The sequence below is a fragment of the Rhinoderma darwinii genome, chromosome 5, assembly GCF_050947455.1.
Source record: "Rhinoderma darwinii isolate aRhiDar2 chromosome 5, aRhiDar2.hap1, whole genome shotgun sequence".
NCBI lineage: Eukaryota > Metazoa > Chordata > Amphibia > Anura > Rhinodermatidae > Rhinoderma > Rhinoderma darwinii.
This window is the reverse complement of record NC_134691.1, coordinates 297,386,414-297,407,528: the sequence shown is the minus strand read 5'-3', so window position 1 is coordinate 297,407,528 and position 21,115 is coordinate 297,386,414. Positions and strand designations below refer to the sequence as shown.

The window sequence follows — 21,115 nt, the reverse complement described above, 5'->3', positions numbered from 1 at the left end:
ATGAGATAGATAGATAGATAGAGAGATAGATAGATAGATAGATAGATAGATAGATAGATAGATAGATAGATAGATAGATAGATAGATAGAAAATAAATGGATGATAGTGAGAATCAGAGAAATGGATTGATTGATTGATTGATTGATTGATTGATTGATTGATTGATTGATTGATTGATTGATTGATGGATAGATAATACATAGAAGATAACCATAAGAGGGCATCTAAGCAATATACCATCAAAGTTTATAGTCGAAAAACCTGTTTAAGGAAACAATAGACTTATTATCTGGCCATTAACAGGTGGCTGGTTCTTACAGATGACCATTTGGAAGGGAAACATATAATCCTTGTAACCATTCATCTGTGGTGAACTACAATTCCAATTATTTTTTTGTGTGCAAAATATATATTCATGTGTGCCCTATCAGACCTCTGAACCCTGCGGGTCTGGTTACTTATTTTCCCTACAGTGGCCGCTGATAGGGAAATATAACATAAAAATAAATGACCATCCATATAATGCTGGACAGGCCGCGTCTGCCGGAGTGGGAGCCATTCTTACACAGCAGTTCTCCCTTCTGGCCCATAGAGGGTCCTATCTCCATGATGCCCACATACCCTAAGGGCATGCCCACATGTGGCGGATTTCCTCCGCAACTGTCCGCATCAATGCCGCACAGAATCTGCGTTGCAGATTCTGCGGCGGATCTGCCCAAAATGTGCAGTAAATTGATGCGGACTAGCTGCTGCGGACTGCGGTAAAAGTGCTTCCCTTCTCTCTATCAGTGCAGGATAGAAGGGACAGCACTTTCCCTAGTGAAAGTAAACGAATTTCATACTTACCGGCCGTTGTCTTGGTGACGCGTCCCTCTTTCGGCATCCAGCCCGACCTCCCTGGATGACGCGGCAGTCCATGTGACCGCTGCAGCCTGTGATTGGCTGCAGCCGTAACTTAGACTGAAACGTCATCCTGGGAAGCTGGACTGGAGACAGAAGCAGGGAGTTCTCGGTAAGTATGAACTTCTATTTTTTTTACAGGTAGCTGTATATTGGGATCGGTAGTCACTGTCCAGGGTGCAGAAACAGTTACTGCCGATCGCTTAACTCTTTCAGCACCCTGGACAGTGACTATTTACTGACGTCGCCTAGTAACGCTCCCGTAATTACGGGAGCCCCATTGACTTCCTCAGTCTGGCTGTAGACCTAGAAATACATAGGTCCAGCCAGAATGAAGAAATGTCATGTCAAAAAAGCAAGACGCATCCGCAGCACACATAACATGTGCATGACAGCTGCGGACTTCATTGCGGAATTTAGAATCTCCATTGAAGTCAATGGAGAAATTCCGCCATGAGTCCGCAACCAGTCCGCCACAACTCCGCAACAGCCATTGCATGCTGCGGACACCAAATTCCGCACCGCAGCCTATGCTCCGCAGCGGAATTTTCCGCATCGTCTAAACGAACCCTACTAAATAGAAGTGGAAGTCAATGGAGAAACGGCTTCGCTGCGGATTAACGCTGCGGAGTGTCCGCAGCGGAATTCAAGAGCAATTCCGCCACGTGTGGCTTTGCCCTTACTGAGCATATGGAGAGGGGTTGTCTTTATGAAACAGACCTTTAATCATTACATATATGCAGATATTTGATTGTAACGACTGTAAGGGTAAGTTCACACGCAGTGAGCAAAACCGTCTGAAAATACGGAGCTGTTTTCAGGCGAAAATAGCTCCTGATTTTCAGACGTTTTTTTAACAAGTCGCGTTTTTCGTGGCGTTTTTACGGCCGTTTTTGGAGCTGTTTTTCAATGGAGTCAATAAAAAACGCCTCCAAAAACATCCCAAGAAGTATCCTGCACTTCTTTTGACGAGCCGTCATTTTACGTGCCATCTTTTGACAGCGACGCGTAAAATAAAGGCTCGTGGGAACAGAACATCGTAATTCCCATTGAAAGCAATGGCCAGATGTTTGTAGGCGTAATGGAGCCGTTTTTTTCAGGCGTAATTTGAGGCGTAAAACAGTGCGTGTGAACATACCCTAACTGTCACATGAAAAATTCTCAGCCAGGTCTCATTATTTACTACAAATCAAGTGATAGTGAGTAGCTACTGAGAATAAATGTATATATACACACACGCACATACACACATATATATATATATATATATATATATATATATATATATATATATATTCTAATCAACTGATCTGTCACCATAGGCACATTGGTGATTCTCTGAATGCTCATTATGGATTGGATCGGCAGGATGTAATCATTCCTGATCACAAATGGCACAATCTCTGTACAGCGCTGCGGAATATGTTGACACTATCTAAGCAACAGGGAATAAATATATAGATATTGGAATGTATGACTTTCTCTCCTGGCCATTGTGGATCACGTCTCCCTGCATAGACAGGTTATAGGGACATCTGCAGTATTATTATCATTATCCTTCCCTAGATGTAGCAGAGAAGAGATGAATGTACAATATGTATCCTGCCTGTCTACCGTATTTACCGAACACTGGACAGTAGAGACTGCCTGACTACCGTATTTCCTGATGATAGGAGGAGTATGTGCAGTGCTGATGAAGGTATAGGAGCTCCGGGCTATTTGGAAGTGACTGGTGTAGGCAGGGAGCAGCAGGCTCTATGATGCAGTAGTATTCCCTCCTCCTCCTCAGTCAGTCAGGGTTGTGTGCTGTGTGTATAGCCGGCGGTAGGTGAGGAGGCTGCAGCCCGCATATAGCGCACAGCGGCGGCTGCTGAGAAAAGACCATGCTGTCCCCGCAGTACCCGGCAGCAGTATGACAGTGGGGCAGGTGAGGAGGAAGATGCAGCCCACCTCAGAGAGCAGCAGCGGTACCGCAGGGCTCAGCCGTAGCAGGAGCGTCCGGGAGCAGCAGGCGCAACTCAAGCACAAGCTGAGGGAGCTGCCATCCCTGCTGAGGAGCGGTCTGACCCTGCGGAGAAGGAGCTCGGTGTACGGACCGTCACCCTCATTATCAGACACTGAGGAGACCGCGGCCGCCACTGCTACCAATGTCCCGGTGAGTGTGACACCTCCTGCCGCCCGGACACATGGCTGTGCCCTCCCTGCAGTGTCATTGCACCTGGAAGATTTACATTACATGCCCTATGCCAGGCCAACCCCTTTGCCAATCCAAGCCCCATACCAGGGCAAGCCAAATGCCAGTGCAAGCCTTATACCAGTACAAGCCATATGCCAATGGGCAGCAAAATAAGCCACCCAGTTCATTCACACTACATGTAGCATGCCAGTGCACCAGTGTTTATATTACAAATCATCATATGCCAGTGTACCCAGGTCATGTCGGGCATTCCACAACCATAGACAACAGTACCCAGGTACAAGAAAGGCCATATGCCAGTGTACCCAGGTCATGTACTGTAATTATGTGCCAGTGTACTCAGGTCATGTACTGTAATTATGTGCCAGTGTACCCAGGTCATGTACTGTACTTACAAGCCATATGCCAGTGTACCCAGGTCAATTACTGTAATTATGTGCCAGTGTACCCAGGTCATGTACTGTAATTATGTGCCAGTGTACCCAGGTCATGTACTGTAATTATGTGCCAGTGTACCCAGGTCATGTACTGTAATTATGTGCCAGTGTACCCAGGTCATGTACTGTACTTACAAGCCATATGCCAGTGTACCCAGGTCAATTACTGTATTCTACAACCATATACAACAGTACCCGGGTCATTTAGTGCACGCTGAGACCCGGATCACACACAGTTTTGATGCAGTTTTTGGCTCCGTTTTTATGAGTCAAGCACAGGATTGAACACAAAAGAAAGAAGATGCATCCGTCTTTTCTTTATACATTTCCTTCCTTTTGGATCCACATCTGGCATTGACTAAAAAGAAAAACTGCACCAGCATCGTGTGTGATCCTGGCCTAAAGGCCATTTGCCAGGGTACCCAAGGCATTTACTATACACTGAAGGCAATAAACCAGTGCATTTACTTATGGCAACATGCCAGTGCACATAGATCACTTATACTAGTGCACCAAGTGTATTTATACGACATGCCATATGCTGGCTGTTTTTTTTTTAGAGTAGGGGCATCACACAGTTGCACCCAGTGCTTTCACATTACAAGTGCGCCCAGTGTTTTCTCACTACAGCACCCAGTTTAATAATACTGAAAGCAACAGGCTAGTATTTCCTGTGCACCCAGCAAGCAATATACAATACATATAGTATACATATGTCATTCAGTTGCAAAATGCCAGGTTACCAGTGCATTTACTCTGCATGTAATATTCTAATATGCCAAGCAATACAATAACCCCGAGATGAAGCCTTGTCACAATTACTATTGGTTATATGAACATTTTTTATGTAGTAATGTAGTGTTATTACTTGTATTGTGAGACATTTTGAATATACTGGTTGTGAATTTTTCATGGAACAACAGATGTATACAGAATTGTTTGCACCATTACAATTCTTTATTTTGTATGTATAGCATATATGCCATTGTACGACATATTTCACGAACACACCCAGTACCATGCCACTGCCCTGAATCTTCTACAGAAGGTAGAAAACGCCATCCATCTCATTCATTTAGAACAGTATACCATTGCAGATTATTTCCTTCTGTTTCAAATGAGACTGAATATCTACATTAGCAGAATGCCACCATCTCTGTCATGTAGACCAGACACAAGATTGCCATCACCCGACTCCTCCAGTACAATGCGCCAAAAACTGCCAGGCATCTCTGCGGGCAACGAAAGGATTTAACAGGTTAAAATTGTATTAGTTGGATCCTTTATTTTCTCAGTGGTAGACATCGGGGCACTGTTTTGAGTCCTCCATAGACTTTAAATTGTCTGTGGGTCCAGTCAATACTATCGGAATCTGCCAACTAAAATGGAATATCTGTGGATAGCTTAGTCAGGGCAACGGTTTGCTGACATTATTTTTGTGTATTATACCACACGGTCCTACATACACTAGCACAATGTCCAACCCATGCGATTTGTAGGAACTTTATCATGTGTGTGGTCAAATGTTACCAGTGTAACTTTGGGATTTCAGACATCCATTACCTTCTATTGGAAACCGGTCTCTTTTGAGCTACCAGAACATCCTGTTGCATACATGATGTTCCCGTCTCCACTTGAAGTTTTCTGATCATAGTTGTCTTTTGAAATGATCTGGGTCTTTTCATAATATGAATGGCTGTTAATCCGACTCCACCATGAACAAGTATGCTTGGCCGAGCATGCATGTTTATTTCGATGGGGAGAGGGGAATAAGCCTGATGCACATTGCACGTGTGTGCCGCTGTATGGTGCTGCCATATGGCAATGTATTATGGAGATATTCTCCCATAGAGGTAATATTTCCAGGTAAAAATAGCTCCGTAATATGCCATCTGATGCCATGTATGAAATTGGAGGTATATAAAGGTACAGAATGGGTCTATAGGCTTTAATGGGTTTCATATTACGGCTCAGTACAACTTGTATGGCGCTATGTGCATGACCCCTTACTATGGTTTGCTTTTTGCTTTTTTTGTCTGTATATTCATTTTTCAGAATGTTTTGATACGTCTTTAAAGCGGATCTCTCAGCTCACTATTGTACCCTAGGTAAGATCAGCATATTACAGGGACAGGGCCTTCCTCCTATTAGTTAAATCGGCACAAAAAAATATTGTGCTGTTTGACTAATAGGAGTGATTAAAGAATACAGCGGACTTCTATCAGCCAAACAGCACCATATGTTTTTTGTGCCGTTTTAGCTAATAGGAAGACGGAGCTGTCCCTGGAATATACTGACCTTTCCACATTAATGTGGCTTTTGCTTTACTGTATATGTATATTTGTGCATACCACATGTATGGAATATGAGTTACACAGAATGTGCCCTGTAGAAATGTTGGATTTTTTTCCCCTTGAGCTGTAATTTGAGCTGACTCTAGCTAATGTAACCCCAAAGGACCTATGATATATTACCTTTGTGTGACACAACTAGTTTATCTGGGATGCTACACTGGTAACTAGATCAGCGTCTTTCTTGTAGTATATTAAGAAAGTAAAGGATACATTTGTCAGTATAACCCACTTTACTGTCATGTGTGATTTTTTTTTTCTTTGTTTAGGCCTCTTTCACACACAATTTAAACTGCATCAAAAACCCGCTTCTGAAAGCGCTAACGTTATTAAACTATAACGTGGGTTTTTACATTTGGCGTTTTTGGTGGCGTTTTTCATTTGGTGTTATTTTGTACGTGCTTTTTTCTGGCGTTTTTAAAGTCATATAGAGAAGCCTATTGGAAATTAGACTGGAAAAACGCCATACCCAGAGCATGCTGCGTTTGGAAAAAGAACGTCACTTAACACGAAATTGCCATAAAAACGTCACAAACCAAAGCACAGTTATGTGTTGTGCATTTGATATTTTAATATGGACTTTAATGTAACATATGGCTGCATTAAAAAATGCACAAAAAAAAAACTGCAGCAAAAACTGCCATTAAAAACGCTGTGTGTGAATCCAGCATTAAATAATAATGGGTTTGTAAGTGATAGTACATGTTAAATGTTGGCTCAGCTGCTAGAACTGTTGTTTTGCTGCGCTGGGGCAATGGGTTTAAATTCAACCAGGGCAACATCTTCACGGAGGTTGTATGCAGCGGACGCTCTTCGCAGGGTTTTATTCGTGTGAGATAAGAAACGTTACGTTCTGCGCTCCAGTGGTTCTCTGTGAATCAATAGAAGCTCTGGAATATGTTGGTGCCATAGAAATAATAATCAAATTGAATGAAATAGACATATTGGGGCACATTTATCAAATCAAATGCACCAGAAAAGTTTCGAAATGTATGCTAGAAAACAAATTCAAGTCGTACTATATTTCTAATGTTTTAAACCAATTCATGGTAGTGCCAAAATTATTGATATGTGCCTTTTTATAGTGCAAATTACTGGCGTCCATGTATGATGGATATAAAGTGTCTACTGTATTTTGAGTTTTTGCGAAAATTTAGTATCTAATTTTTCATTTGTAAACTGTATTTCTTATGAATGAGTTGCTATATATACCCCCTCTGAAACCTCTTCAATAGACAGATCACATCCAGCCCATCATTTGATTCCTTGTGGCAGTACATAGTGAACTTGTTTATTGGGGTACCTGACAAGTATAGTGTTTGCTGCTTTTTCATTGGTGCAGTACTGGTTTAAAGGCTATGTACACCTTTTGAAATCGTGTGTTTTTTCTTGTTATTATTGAGATACAGCTGCTTTGCATTCTGTATACAGAGCAGCTGTATCTTGCACTGAAACCTGCATCTGTCAGGTCCACGGGACTGACGGGTTTAGTGAAAGTGGGTCCTGCGTGTCTCTGACACATCTAAATGATCGATTACAGGTGGATCCTGGTGTCAGGGACATGCAGAACCCACTTTCACTGAACCCGTCAGTCCCGCGGTCCTGACAGATTCAGGTCTTAGCACACGATACAGTCCAGCACGACACATTGGGCCAATAAGTCCCTACGTGTGTGCTTGTGTGACGTACAGTAAAGCCACCCAGCAGCCCCAAGCTGGCAGCTCAGTATAATGTAGAAGTACACACAGCATCATGTTACTACGTTTATACAAGATAGATAGACTCATCCACAGCGCTGCTTTTCCTTGCAAATAAAATATTATTTATTTTGTTCCTTAGCATATTAATATCCTTGCTCAGGCATGTGATGAGCTTTCGGACTGGCCGGCCTTTCTTTTAATAACAGACGTTGTTTTTTTTTTTTGTGTAAAACTAGATTAATTTCATTGCAAGGCATTTCTAGATATGTACCCTGCATGGCTTTAAATACTAGAAGTGATCCTTTAAACAATTACAACCATTGATGTGCCAGAAATCATTCATTTTCATTAATGTCAACAGATCTTCTTTCTTCCTCCGGGAACACATAATGCACACAATACAAGCTCCTATGTGCCCTGAAGTTACTCGATCTATAGATATTTTGCGTTGACATCTGTCACTGACTATTAAGACCTTAAAACAGAAGTTTAAAAATGACGAAAAATGAATAAAAGGCTATGTACACTTTTCGAAAACAATTAAAAAAATAAAATAAAACAGTGTATCAGTGTGATTGGGGCAACTTGCTAATTAATTTTTATTAAAAATTATTTTTACTTTTTCAGATACAGCTGCTTTGTATCCTGTATATAGAGCAGCTGTATTGTGCGCTGAATCCTTTTATCCGTCAGGACAGCGGGACTGACGGGTTCAGTGATAGCGGGTTCTGTATGTCTCTGACGAGCAGGATCGAGCTATTATCGATCACGTCTAAGTTCATAACTTAGATGTGATCGATAACCGGTGGATCCTGCATGTCAGACACGCAGTACCCTCTGTCACTGAACCCGTCAGTCCCGCTGACCTGATGGATACAGGTTTCAGTGCTAGATACAGGTGCTCTGTATAATTTTTAATAAAAAGTAATCACAAAGTTGCACCAATCACACTTATACACTGTTTTATAAAAAAAAAAAAGTTTTTAAAGGTGTACATAGTCTTTAACGAGTATCTGGACTTCCTGCAAACTTTGGATATGTCATAAAGATATATCAAAAGTTTGGATCGGTGGGGGACCGGGTGCTGAGAATCCCACCGCAGGAAACAAAGGCGCAGAAGCGCTGAGCTGAGCACCCCGCACCTTTGGCTTTGATCTGCGCTCCCCTGTCAGGCTGAATACGGCTCACATAGACGTTCTTCAGCATATACACATCCGACTGAACTTGGCCTCAATATCCAGGTTACATGTTCAATTAAAATGACATTACCCATTTGTGCATCAGATAAATATGACTAGAGCCAAAAAGCCAGAAAGAGTTGCTTGTTAAATACCATAAAGGCACAGATTATTACTGGTTGAACAAGATTTTCCAACTGTTTGGATTGTGCAAGAGAGTAATTAAATGTGTTTTGTGAAAAATATAATACAGAACAATGAGTGTGGAGGCTACACTTTCCAGTAGTGTTTTGTGTTGGGTGAAATGCTGATAGAGCATTTGTTGAGGAGCATTGTTGGTATTGGGCGTCTAATAACCTGTAATAGACATACCGTATATGAAAACTTGGTATGTGAAGTAATTTCCAACTACTACTTTCATTTCCAATCAAATAGGAAAGTCATGTGTAACGTCTTTTCAGGTAAATATGAGATTCAGCTGTTCATCGCTACATCTTTATTCACTTAGAATTTTTCAGTGGATTTCCCGATGTGGCTGGTCAAGTGCTTTTATGATCTATTGTGCCACAAAGCTTCTTCCTGCATGTGTGGGTTTCCTTGAGGTGCTCCAGATTCCTCTCACACTTAAAATCTTAAGGCCCTTTTACATAGGCCACTGAGCGGTTGAACGAGTGGTTGTTCGGAATGGTCGCTAGTCGGCAGTACATCCCCCTTTGCAAACAGGGAGAAGTACTGCCGACATGATGCAAATTGCAGTCTTTGGTCCCCATATTATGAATGGAGCTAATGCCGATCAATGTGCTGTATAGTTAAAGGCGCTCGATTTCACGGCCAGTATTGGGCCATCTAAAAGGACCCTTTTACTTCTAGCTAATTGGTTTTCTATAAAATTGCCCATAATTAGCCCAGATGTCTTACAACAGAAGCTTTTAAAGTGGTCGCTGATCATGTCTAAATTAAAGCGACCCTCCGATCCAAAGTAAAATTTTCACTATTTCTGGCATATGTTTAGGAAACAAGCATAACTGGTGGCCTCCCCTTGAAAGATGCTGTTCGTCCATCCTGGTGCCCCCTTTCCATGTATGTAAATTACCCCCACAGTCTCGGACTACCCTATACACTGTGTGCTCTGGTAGTCTGAGACACACCTCCCCCTTTTGCCCTTGGATTGACCAGCAGTTCTGTGTCCATCCTGTCTGTGTCTTCCACTGCAGGTCCCATTTCTGAGGTTCCAGTAGATTGATATGCCATACATGTCTGATAAATGATCCCCCTCTGGGACCCCGCACCTATCTCCCGAATGGGGTTCCCTGATTCTGTCCCACCGCTGCATTTAGGTGGAGAGGTGGTCGGGAAGTACGGAAACAGCAAGCTCACTGTACTCTGCTGTTTTTGTAACTTCCATAGAAGTGAATGGGAGTTACAGAAATAGCCCAGCACAGCAAACTCGGATGTTTCCATAACTCTCATTCATGTCCCAAAAACCAATTAGCATGAACTCATTCACCCTTCATAGAACACAGGAGATAAAAATGTATATTATCACCAACACCTAAGCCGGGGGTGGACAAATGACTGCAGACTTCAATAGCTAGTTAGTGCATTCCCTGAGCCAGTCTAATTCATTTTTTGTTTTGGTTTAGTGACAAAAAATAAGATCTCCCAGCAGCAAATAACTAGGCACATTGGCTACCTGGCTCCAGGGATTTGTCCACTCTTGTCCTAGCTAGCTGAGAAAAATTCTACTTTAAAGGGGTTTTCCAGTTATTCTCAGGATAGGCCATCAATATCTGATCGGTAGGGGTCCGTCTCTCAGCCCCCCACTGATCAGGAGTTTTGAGGGGGCTGTGACTCTTGTGCGAGGGCTGTTTTCCACTCCAATCCTTACCTGCTCGTACTCTGTATTGCCGACACACTTGTAGTGGTGGTTCACAGTATGGCAGGCTTCCCCGCATCAAGTGAATGGGAGAAGGCTGTAACACTGTGAACCGCTGCTACTGGGGAGGGAAGCCTGGAATACTGTGAACTGTCGCTAAAAGTGTGCCGGGGATTCACAGTACGTGCTGGTAAGAAATGAAGTGCGCACAAGCGCCACGGCTCCTTCAAAACAGTTGATCAGCGGGGGTGCTGAGAGTCGGACCCCCACCGATCAGATATTCTTATAACTGGAAAACCCTTCTAATCCCAAAAAAATTGATACCTGTTGGAAACATGACTGATCCATTATAAAGTCAATTAAAAAATAAAACCCAGATCTATCATAACAGATCCATCATATTGGGCATGGCTCCTGTAAAATCAGAAATCTTGACGCAAGTGTGAACAGAGTCTAAAAATAGTAGCAATGGAAACATGACTGATCCATTAAAAGTCAATGGAGAAAAAAACAGATCCGTCATAACTGATCATGATGGATTAAAAGCTATCTGTCACGGCTCCTGTAAAAACAGAAATCATGATGCAAGTGTGAACAGAGCCAAGTTTTTTCTTTTTTCCGTTTTGTACATTCAGTATGAAAAAAGTTTAGGTACAAAAAGAGGCCGTACAGTTCCTGTGAGTGCGCTATTATGAGTGATGCAGCTAATGATGATAAAACATGGCTCTTATTTTAGTGTTGATTTTTGTGCTGAAATTGTCTGTCATTACATTAAGCCGGTAATATGACAGATCATTTGTACAGTTCTTTTAGGAATCACCATCAGTAAAAGCCTTGCTTTGCTTTTCCTCAGTAGGGAATGAACCTTTCATTTTCATATCATTAGAGTATCAATGTAGCTCCGATTTATTTCAGTGGGGATTCAGGGGCGGACACCGCTCCAAGATATGGAATGATGCTTGTTTTCTTCTTCCATGAGTGGTTAAAAAATAAATCAGAAAAAAAAATGCTTCTACCTCCTATTTAAATCAATGGAGGAAGATTTGGGATGGTTTTTTTTAGTGCTAATTCCGATGCGCTTAAAGAGGCTCTGTCACCAGATTTTGCAACCCCTATCTGCTATTGCAGCAGATCGGCGCTGCAATGTAGATTACAGTAACGTTTTTATTTTTAAAAAACGAGCATTTTTGGCCAAGTTATGACCATTTTTGTAGTTATGCAAATGAGGCTTGCAAAAGTCCAAGTGGGTGTGTTTAAAAGTAAAAGTCCAAGTGGGCGTGTATTATGTGCGTACATCGGGGCGTTTTTAATACTTTTACTAGCTGGGCGCTGTGAAGAGAAGTAACATCCTCTTCTCTTCAGAACGCCCAGCTTGTGACAGTGCAGATCTGTGACGTCACTCACAGGTCCTGCATCGTGACGGCCACATCGGCAGCAGAGGCTACAGTTGATTCTGCAGCAGCATCAGCGTTTGCAGGTAAGATCGACTTACCTGCAAACGCTGATGCTGCTGCAGAATCAGCTGTAGCCTCTGGTGCCGATGTGGCCGTCACGATGCAGGACCTGTGAGTGACGTCACAGATCTGCACTGTCACAAGCTGGGCGTTCTGAAGAGAAGAGGATGTTACTTCTCATCAGAGCGCCCAGCTAGTAAAAGTATTAAAAACGCCCCGATGTACGCACATAATACACGCCCACTTGGACTTGTACTTTTAAACACACCCACTTGGACTTTTGCAAGCCTCATTTGCATAACTACAAAAATGGTCATAACTTGGCCAAAAATGCTCGTTTTTTTAAAATAAAAACGTTACTGTAATCTACATTGCAGCGCCTATCTGCTGCAATAGCAGATAGGGGTTGCAAAATCTGGTGACAGAGCCTCTTTAAAAAACAATGTGGGAACAGGACCTTAGGGTTGTGTAATGCAGTTTAACTGCCTGGAATACTTGTATTAAGACATTGCGGTTGAGGTGCGATAAAAAAACGGCATGCGTTTTTACCCTAATTTCATGCGGTTCCGTTTTTACCACAACTGCATACAAAGACCCATTAAAAGGAGATAGAACTGCAGTTAAAGCGCATCCGGAAAACACATGCATTTTTTTGCCACAAGTTCTTGCAGTTAAAACTGCAACAGCATAGAAAACGCAACAAATCACAGTGAAAACGCATGCGGTTTTCGGATGCGGTTTTTTCTATGCCGACCTAACTGCACCTCAACTGCAACATCTGAATGGACCGTTAGAGACCTTTACAAACCCTTCTTATAGCTACAGAGCATAGTCGTATCTAACATTCATATGTGCTTTGTGTAAGCTCCAGATCTCTAGAAAATAGTTATGTCCAATAATAAGACAACCCTTGTAGTCCTAATGGGGATCAAAGAGGAAGCGAGGAAGGAACTCAAATGTAGCTTGTTATTGACCTCTCCAGGTGCTTGTGTTGTTACAGGACAGCCTTGAAAATAAGCAAAATACTTTTAGACCTATTGTTTTCCTCTTTGTATGGTAGTATTCAGTCAAATCAGTAAGTCAAGTGAGAACTAAAGTTTTTTTCTCTAAAAATAAACATTGGCGGAAATGTATTACGCGAAAAAAAAAAATCAACATTCAGATTCTATAGATACATTTATATTCTGAAAATAACATCAATAAATAAAGCTCTTCTATTTTTTTTATCTACCTTTACTGTTCATAGAAAGCATCTTCGTGCTTCTGTGCTCTCATAAATGCTGCACCTTCTTTCCCCACCCCCACACACCTATTTTAGAGACGCTGTCAAGGATTATTCTCCATGAAAGTCATTGTATTCCTAGGGTATGTGCACACGATAACTTCAAGTACGTCTGAAATTACGGAGCTGTTTTCAGGAGAAAACAGCTCCTGAATTTCAGACGTAATTGCTCGTACTCGCGTTTTGTGGGGCGTCTTTTACGGACGTAATTTGGAGCTGTTCTTCATTGGATTCAATGAAAAACGGCTCCAATTACGTGCCAAGAATTGTCCTGCACTTCTTTGACGAGGCTGTTATTTTACGCGCCGTCTTTTGACAGCGACGCGTAAAATGACAGGTCATCGGCACAGAACATCGTAAAGCCCATTGAACGAAATGGGCAGATGTTTGCCGACGTATTGGAGCCGTTTTTTCAGACGTAATTCGAGGCGTAAAACGCCTCCATTACGCCTGAAAATAGGTCGTGTGAACCCAGCCTAAGGGTATGTTCACACGACAGCGTCCGTAACGGCTGAAATTACGGGGATGTTTTCAGGAGAAAACATCCCCGTAATTTCAGCCGTAACGGCATGTGCAGGCGCTTGAACGCCGCGTCAATTACGGACGTAATTGGCGCTGCTTTTCATTGGAGTCAATGAATAACGGCTCCAATTACGCCCCAAGAAGTGACAGGTCATTTCTTTAACGCGGGCGTCTATTTACGCGCCGCAAAAACGCCCGAATTACGTCCGTAATTAGTGTGTGTGAACATACCCTAACACTTCACAGGTAACACTGCAGCGCATAGTGACAAAATGATGAACAAGCCTGTGATGGTCAGCGATTTTATATATATAAATATCTATATATAGATATATATATATATATCTATATATAAAAGCTTAAAAAAAAGGCTGCACAACGGAGCAAGGCTTGATCATTTAATGCATTATACATTACAAACATTATACATTAACAATTATTGCCAGTCATGTTAAAGTGTCCACTTGTAAGGGCTGATTCAGACGAACGTGCCGATTTTGCGCACGCAAAAACTGCAGCGTTTTGCGTGCGCAAATGGCACTTGACAGCTCCGTGTGCCCTGTTCATATGGATGCGCGGCTGCGTGCTTTTCGCGCAGCCGCCATCTTTATGACACTCCGTTTGGATGTTTGTAAACAGAAAAGCACGTGGTGCTATTCTGTTTACATTCATTCTTTTACTGTTATTGCGCGAATAACGCTTGTCCCACGGAAGTGCTTCCATGGGGCATGCGTGATTTTCACGCACCCTTTGACATCAATGGGTACGTGATGCACGAAAAACGGCGACACATAGAACATGTCGCGAGTTTTACGCAGCGGACTAACTCTGCGCAAAACTCACGGACTGTCTGCACTGCCCCATAGACTTCTCTAGGTCCGCGCGAGCCGCGTGAAAACCACGCGGCCGGCACGGACGCAAAACACGTTCGTCTGAATCCGCCCTAAGATTGTACAATTTTCAGCCCGCAAAAGAAGAGAATGTTCCAAAAAGAGGATATATATAATATATTTTTCTTAGATTGGATGCGCAAAATTAGAGGTTTTCCCATTGCAGAAAATAATAGCATATCGGTTTATACATTTCTGATCAGTGGGGCTCCAATTGCCGATCTTAAGGCCGAATTCAGACGACTGTACTATACGTCTGTGTGACGGCCGTTAAAATAACAGCCGTGACACGGACGCTTGCTTTTCAATGGGGCCGTTCACACTGCTGTTGTTTCAACGGACTGTGTGAAGGGTCCATTGAATATAGAACATTTCTTATTTTCTTCCGTTTTCACAGATCCCTCGATAGACTTAAGTCTATGAGGGATCCAACTCAAGAAGCGCTAATTTAGTTCTGTGGCCACTTTTTCCCCCCTGCACAGCAGTACTCCGGCCCCCTCCCCCTCACTGTGCAGGGAACTGAAATCAAGCATCATTAAAGTGAATGGGGTTGTTGGTGAAATGAAAAGACATTCCAATTTTATGACTTTCGCATCTTATTAAACCATTGATCTCCTATATGTTGATTGGAAGTGAAGGAGTGATTGGCATTCTGATTTCTCTTCATGATGGATCAAAACCTAGTTTACCTAGTTTGTTTTAGGATGAAGAAATCTCTTCATATCTCCGGTTGCGCCTAGCGTCGTATATTTCCCCGTTCCCAGTTATATATACATAATGATGATCTGTATTACTAATGAGCCGGAGCTATGACTCAGTCTTTCCTGTGCTTTGGTTCATTGTGGTTGTCTGCTGCTCTCTATACATTAATTTATACCTGTCACACATTTCTCTATTATTTATTACCTCACACAGACTCATAGGAAGCGCTATATAATATATGGCATTTATATAAAATGACATACTTATCACATTTTGAAGTTAAGATAGAAATATAACCTACAAATTAAAAAAGATGAAGTTACAACCAATTACATAATATTTAACCACAATGGAACAGGTTTTTTGTCGTTTGAAATCCATAGTTAGACCAGCTTCACACTAGAGTAATGCAGGCGCGTTTATGTACTTGTATTATGGCTGTAAATAGCGCTCCGACCAAAGGTCTAATAACCCGAACTAAAAGCATCAAACGAACCATTGATGCGCTACTTTAGGTCATTCGATCCGAGGCCAGGCCGGGATTTTCTATGCGGTTAGGGTGTGACTTTGTGCTGGGCCACAATGCACAATGTGAATGTAGCCTCCGCGTGTCATGTCAGATTTAAGGCTTCAGTCACATCTGCATTCAAGTTTTCCGCTATTCTGCTCCATCATAAGAGCAGAACAACGAAAAACCAGAGCCGTCAACTCCATCGCATGACAGTAAACAACGGCGCCCAACAGACCGCTTTGACTTTAATGGATTCTGTTGGGTTTCAGCCATGTTGTCCGTTGTTTTGTCAGACAAAATAGCGCAGAAATCTGCAACACATTCCCTTAACACAGTTTCCAACGCACCTGTGGACAGAGCCTTATAGGGGCCTAAGGGTATGTGCACACGCTTACTAAAAAACATCTGAAAATACGGAGCTGTTTTCAAGGGAAAACAGCTCCTGATTTTCAGACATTTTTTTTAAGCCACTCGCATTTTTCGCTTCGTTTTTTACGCCCATTTTTGGAGCTGTTTTTCTATAGAGTCCATGAAGAACTGCTCCAAAAACGGCTCAAGAAGTGTCCTGCACTTCTTTTTTGCGGGCGTTTTTCAAAATGGGCGCGTAAAAAACCGCCCCAACGGAACGCTGTATTTCCCATTGAAATCATTGGGCAGATATTTGGAGGCATTCTGCTTCCGATTTTTCAGCCATTTTTCGGGACGTTTACGGCCCAAAAAACGGTTGAAAACAGGTCGTGTGCTCATACCCTTGGGGTATGTTTGCATGCAGTAGGTTTGTTGTAGAAATTCCTGTGATTGCCCCGTCTGAATGGGGTTTGCAGAAATTCATGCACATTCTGCAGAAATAATCCCATTCAGATGTATGGAACTGTTTTTCAGTCACAGAAATTTCTGCATCTCATCTGCTGCGTGTGAGCTTACCCTTAGGCTATGTTCACATGGCATATGTTCAGGCGTGAAAAGCTCATATTACACGGAAAAATACACTTGAAATACGCCTGCAAACAGCTTCCCATTTATTGCAATAGAAAATACACTGTGCAGTTGATACGAGCATAGTATTACGTCACTGAATTAAAAAACGCTGTTTAAAAAAAGGGACCTGTCACATTTTTCCCATTGACATTGCAAAAAACACGCCAGAAATACGCCTCAAAATACGCTTCCAAACTGGAAAAACGTTTTGAAAATACGCTAGTAAACGCCTGGGTTTGAGAGGCTGATTTCGCTTTGAATCTTGTATGTTTCAGCCTGTAAAATACTGTGTGAACATAGCCTTCGAAGTCTTTGTCACTGATATTGGGAAAAGGTCTTTCAGCTGAAAAATAGCAGCAGATCCACGTCCATTAATATGCGTGTTTAGTTTATCTGGGTGTGTATATTAATATCAGCGGAGGAAGAATGGATCCGTCAAAAAAGGTATACAGTTGGCATGCCCATTTCTAATGGGAAGTGAAGAATTTTTGTCTTTTTTTTTCAGACGGATGCAAATGTATACTTTGCAAATGTATTTGGATACGTCTACCATTGACTTCCATTATAAGGGTATGTTCACATGCACTAATTACGGACGTAATTCGGGCGTTTTTGTCCTTAATTACGTCCGAAAATAGCGCCGAAAATAGCGTTGACAAACATCTGCCCATTGAAAGCAATGGGCAGACGTTTGTCTGTTCACACGAGGCGTAATTTACGCGCCGCTGTCAAATGACGGCGCGTAAATGGACGCCCGCGTCAAAGAAGTGTCATGTCACTTCTTTGGCCGTCACTGGAGCCGTTATTCATTGACTCCAATGAATAGCAGCGCCAATTACGTCCGTATTGGACGCGGCGTTCAAGCGCCTGGACATGCCGTTACGGCTGAAATTACGGGGACGTTTTCAGGCGGAAACATCCCCGTAATTTCAGCCGTTACGGACGCTGCCGTGTGAACATACCCTTATATTCTGCTGCCCATATTTGTTAATACAGTAAAAAAACAAAGTGTGTGCATCACAATGGCTTTACTGTAAATAGGTGAAGCGACTGGATGATTAGTGATAAAACGCTAGTTGCTATACACATATTCCCTTACAAATTGCTTAACAAAAATAATCCCTAAATGCATACACGATTCATCTTACTGATTTGCTAATTTTCTAAATAACAAATTATTAGCAGTTAGAAGATAATTGTAGTCAATTACCCGTTTGCTGCTTGTTTGAGACTTCTGCTTGAATACATATAAATATATTTAGCAGTTTTACAATCTTCACAATGCAAAAAAATGTTGTTTTAAAATCTTAGACTAAAAAAATTAATTCTTATAAAATTCAACAAACTGGTGTAGGATATATGGTATTTGGGGGATATCTGTAGAGCATGCTTTTGATTCATGAGTATATAATATACAGTATTCAATGTTCAGTATGTAGAGGTCCATCTTTGGATTTGTAAGGCTTTGTTCAAATTAGGTTAACAATTTTAATTTGTGCTTTCCATCCCTGTTAGAAGTAAAACGAATATTAAAATTTCTCCGATTCTTACCACCGTCCTCTTGGGAGGAAGGAAGACATAACTAATGTACAAAAGAGGTTGGTCAGGAAGGAAAAAACAGGGCTGCTTTCTTCTAGACCGTGCGCAATCCGTCCATGAATTGAGTCTGGTATTGCAGCTCGGTTCCAGTGAAGTGAATGGGGCTGAGCTGCAATGCCACATACAACCTGTGGACAGGCATGGCGCTGTTTCTGGATATAAGCAGCCATGTTTTAAAGCTCTGGACATCTCGGCCTCTGTTCCCAGCGGGAGCAGGAGTTCCTGCGTCACTTGTGCACCTCCGTGACAGATTTGCGGGGAATAACGTGCCTACTCCTTTTGTTAGTAGGTTCTGTTTTGCATAGTTTACATTTTCTACTGGATGATTAGTTCAGTGTCTGAACAAGATGTGAAACGAAGATATTTTGTATTACCGGAATTTGTACTCTAGATATTAGTTCTAAAAATGTTGAATGTGTTTTTGACTGCTTTTCTGTAGCTCAGAATGAATGAAAACCATCAGCAGAACAGCCACTGGTGGAAACATACTTGAGAGTTTTGTAAACTGTAGCCTAAAGGCCGACATATCAATCAGAAAATTGGTAAACGGGAAAAACGGTATTGATCGCATCTCCTGTTACCCAAAGTATTTCTGCCTTATTTTATTTTTTTCCCCCTTTCTCTTCCTGATGAAATTTTGACAACCCATAATCTGTTAGAAAGTTAATCTGTTGAGGTGGAGGTTTTAAGCCAACAGACACGGGAGTATGGTAGTGACTGTACGTTCAGCAGCGCAAATAGGAGTGATGACTGTACTTGACATATGAGCTGCCGCTAGGACACAAACATATGGACGGACCCTGTTTAGTTACATAATATCAACCATCAAAAAAAGGCATTAGAGCACATTTACTTGTGTCTGGGTCTAGAAAGGGTTGAAAAATTCACCAAAATTTGGTGTAAATTGTCGCAGTTTAGCGCAGTTTTGATGTTTGCACTTCGCTAGACACTTTTTTTTTTTTTTTTAAAAGTGTTCCGAAGGGGGCGTAACTTATCGGGAATGGGATGTAGTTTGCCAAATAGGTGCGTGGTTCAAAATGTACCAAAAATGCACCAAAAACTTGCACAGAATTCTGGCGCAAAATAAGCCAAATAAAACGTAGAAGGAAGAGAAAAGTGTCAGGTCATTTAAGATTTGCCAAAATGATCATGCAGCATGGACCACTGGGATAAATTTAGCAGCATTTTGTGCATGTCTGGTCTAAGTTTACGCAGCATTAGTAAATGTGGGACATTGTTGTTGTTTTTTTCCTTAACTACTTTTATATTCTTTTTGTAAGACTGGACAAATCTCAGGAGCCATGTAGCCAATGCACCAATAAAATTTCTGCTGGCTCCCAACATGTGGGTTATTTTCTATGTATGATCTTTTTATGGCCACTAAAATAATGAAACTGGCTCCTGGAGTGATGTACCTGGCTTCTAAAGTCTACAGTAATTGGAATACCCCAGTTATTTTTGGTAGCTTGAGAACACATGTTCAAACATATTGGCAATGACGTTGGTCTAGATGACATTTCTATGACCAATCACTTGTTCCACACTTGGCCGACAATGTCCTTATGTGTATGATGGCCTTACAGTTGCTAGTGGACCAGTATCACAGACCTGGTAGTGATCCTATATAAGCTCTACTGTATGTCAAAATTCCTCTTCAGCAGAATGAAGACCTCATAAGAAAATCATGTTTGCATTCAGTCATTTATTCCATTGACATAAATCTACTAATAATTCTTTTGTTATAGCTTCTTTCAATCTCATTGTGACCTATTGAGGCCAGGGAATTGTGCATAAATAATGTTAGCGCTTTGTCATTACCTTACATGTGTCATAGGAATGTGATAATTGTAGTCACAAGGAAGTCGGCTGGTGTCAAGAACGCTGCTCAGAACTGCAGCAGGAATTAACAATAAAAGGACGGATTTTCACTCCCATTTACAGAGATTTTTACTCTTTGATGTATTGTGTGGAGCTTAAAATCAACAGTATTTGTTGTATTTGGTACACTTGACAAAAATAAGAAATCTCCTTTAAATATATAGACCTGAATAACTTTACCATACTATATGCTCTATCGTAAAGTCCATGATTTGGGCATTATGTAGGGACATTTGCATTCTTTTCTTTATGTATGCCTCTTCTACAGATTTCCTTATGCCTAAATCCAGCCATTGTATACCTCATTGCTATGCTTATCTCTTACAGAACAAATATTCTATCAATTCAGGCAATAAAATTGGTTCTGTGTAGACTTTAATGTGTAACTAAATGGAAGAAGAGGTTTTTTTTTGCCTGTTCGTCATTGCCTGACATTTTGACAAGTTCCAAATAATGGACACCTTTTTCTTGCTGCTTGTGTTCTTTGTTTTTTTTGTTCAGTATCTGTAAGATATTACAACCTGAATGCAATATGTAGCCAAGCCTTTCCCTAAAGTAACAGTTTTAGCCAAAATGGAAATGATTTTGTATAGAAGAGTTCTCTACCAGAGCAAAATATTGTTGCCTATATGCTCTTTTAGAATGACCATAAGCGTGAA

General features: G+C 41.6%; 1 protein-coding gene across 1 annotated transcript in view; it reads left to right on the top strand.

Annotated features, from left to right (window-relative positions):
- The first annotated feature begins 2,611 nt into the window (after positions 1-2,611).
- RAPGEF5 (Rap guanine nucleotide exchange factor 5) overlaps positions 2,612-21,115 on the top strand; it is a 236,998-nt gene continuing 218,494 nt past the window's right edge. The window contains exon 1 of the mRNA XM_075827325.1: positions 2,612-3,056. Coding sequence (XP_075683440.1) covers positions 2,814-3,056 — 243 coding nt within the window. The 5' untranslated portion in view covers positions 2,612-2,813. The remainder of the gene's footprint in view (positions 3,057-21,115) is intronic.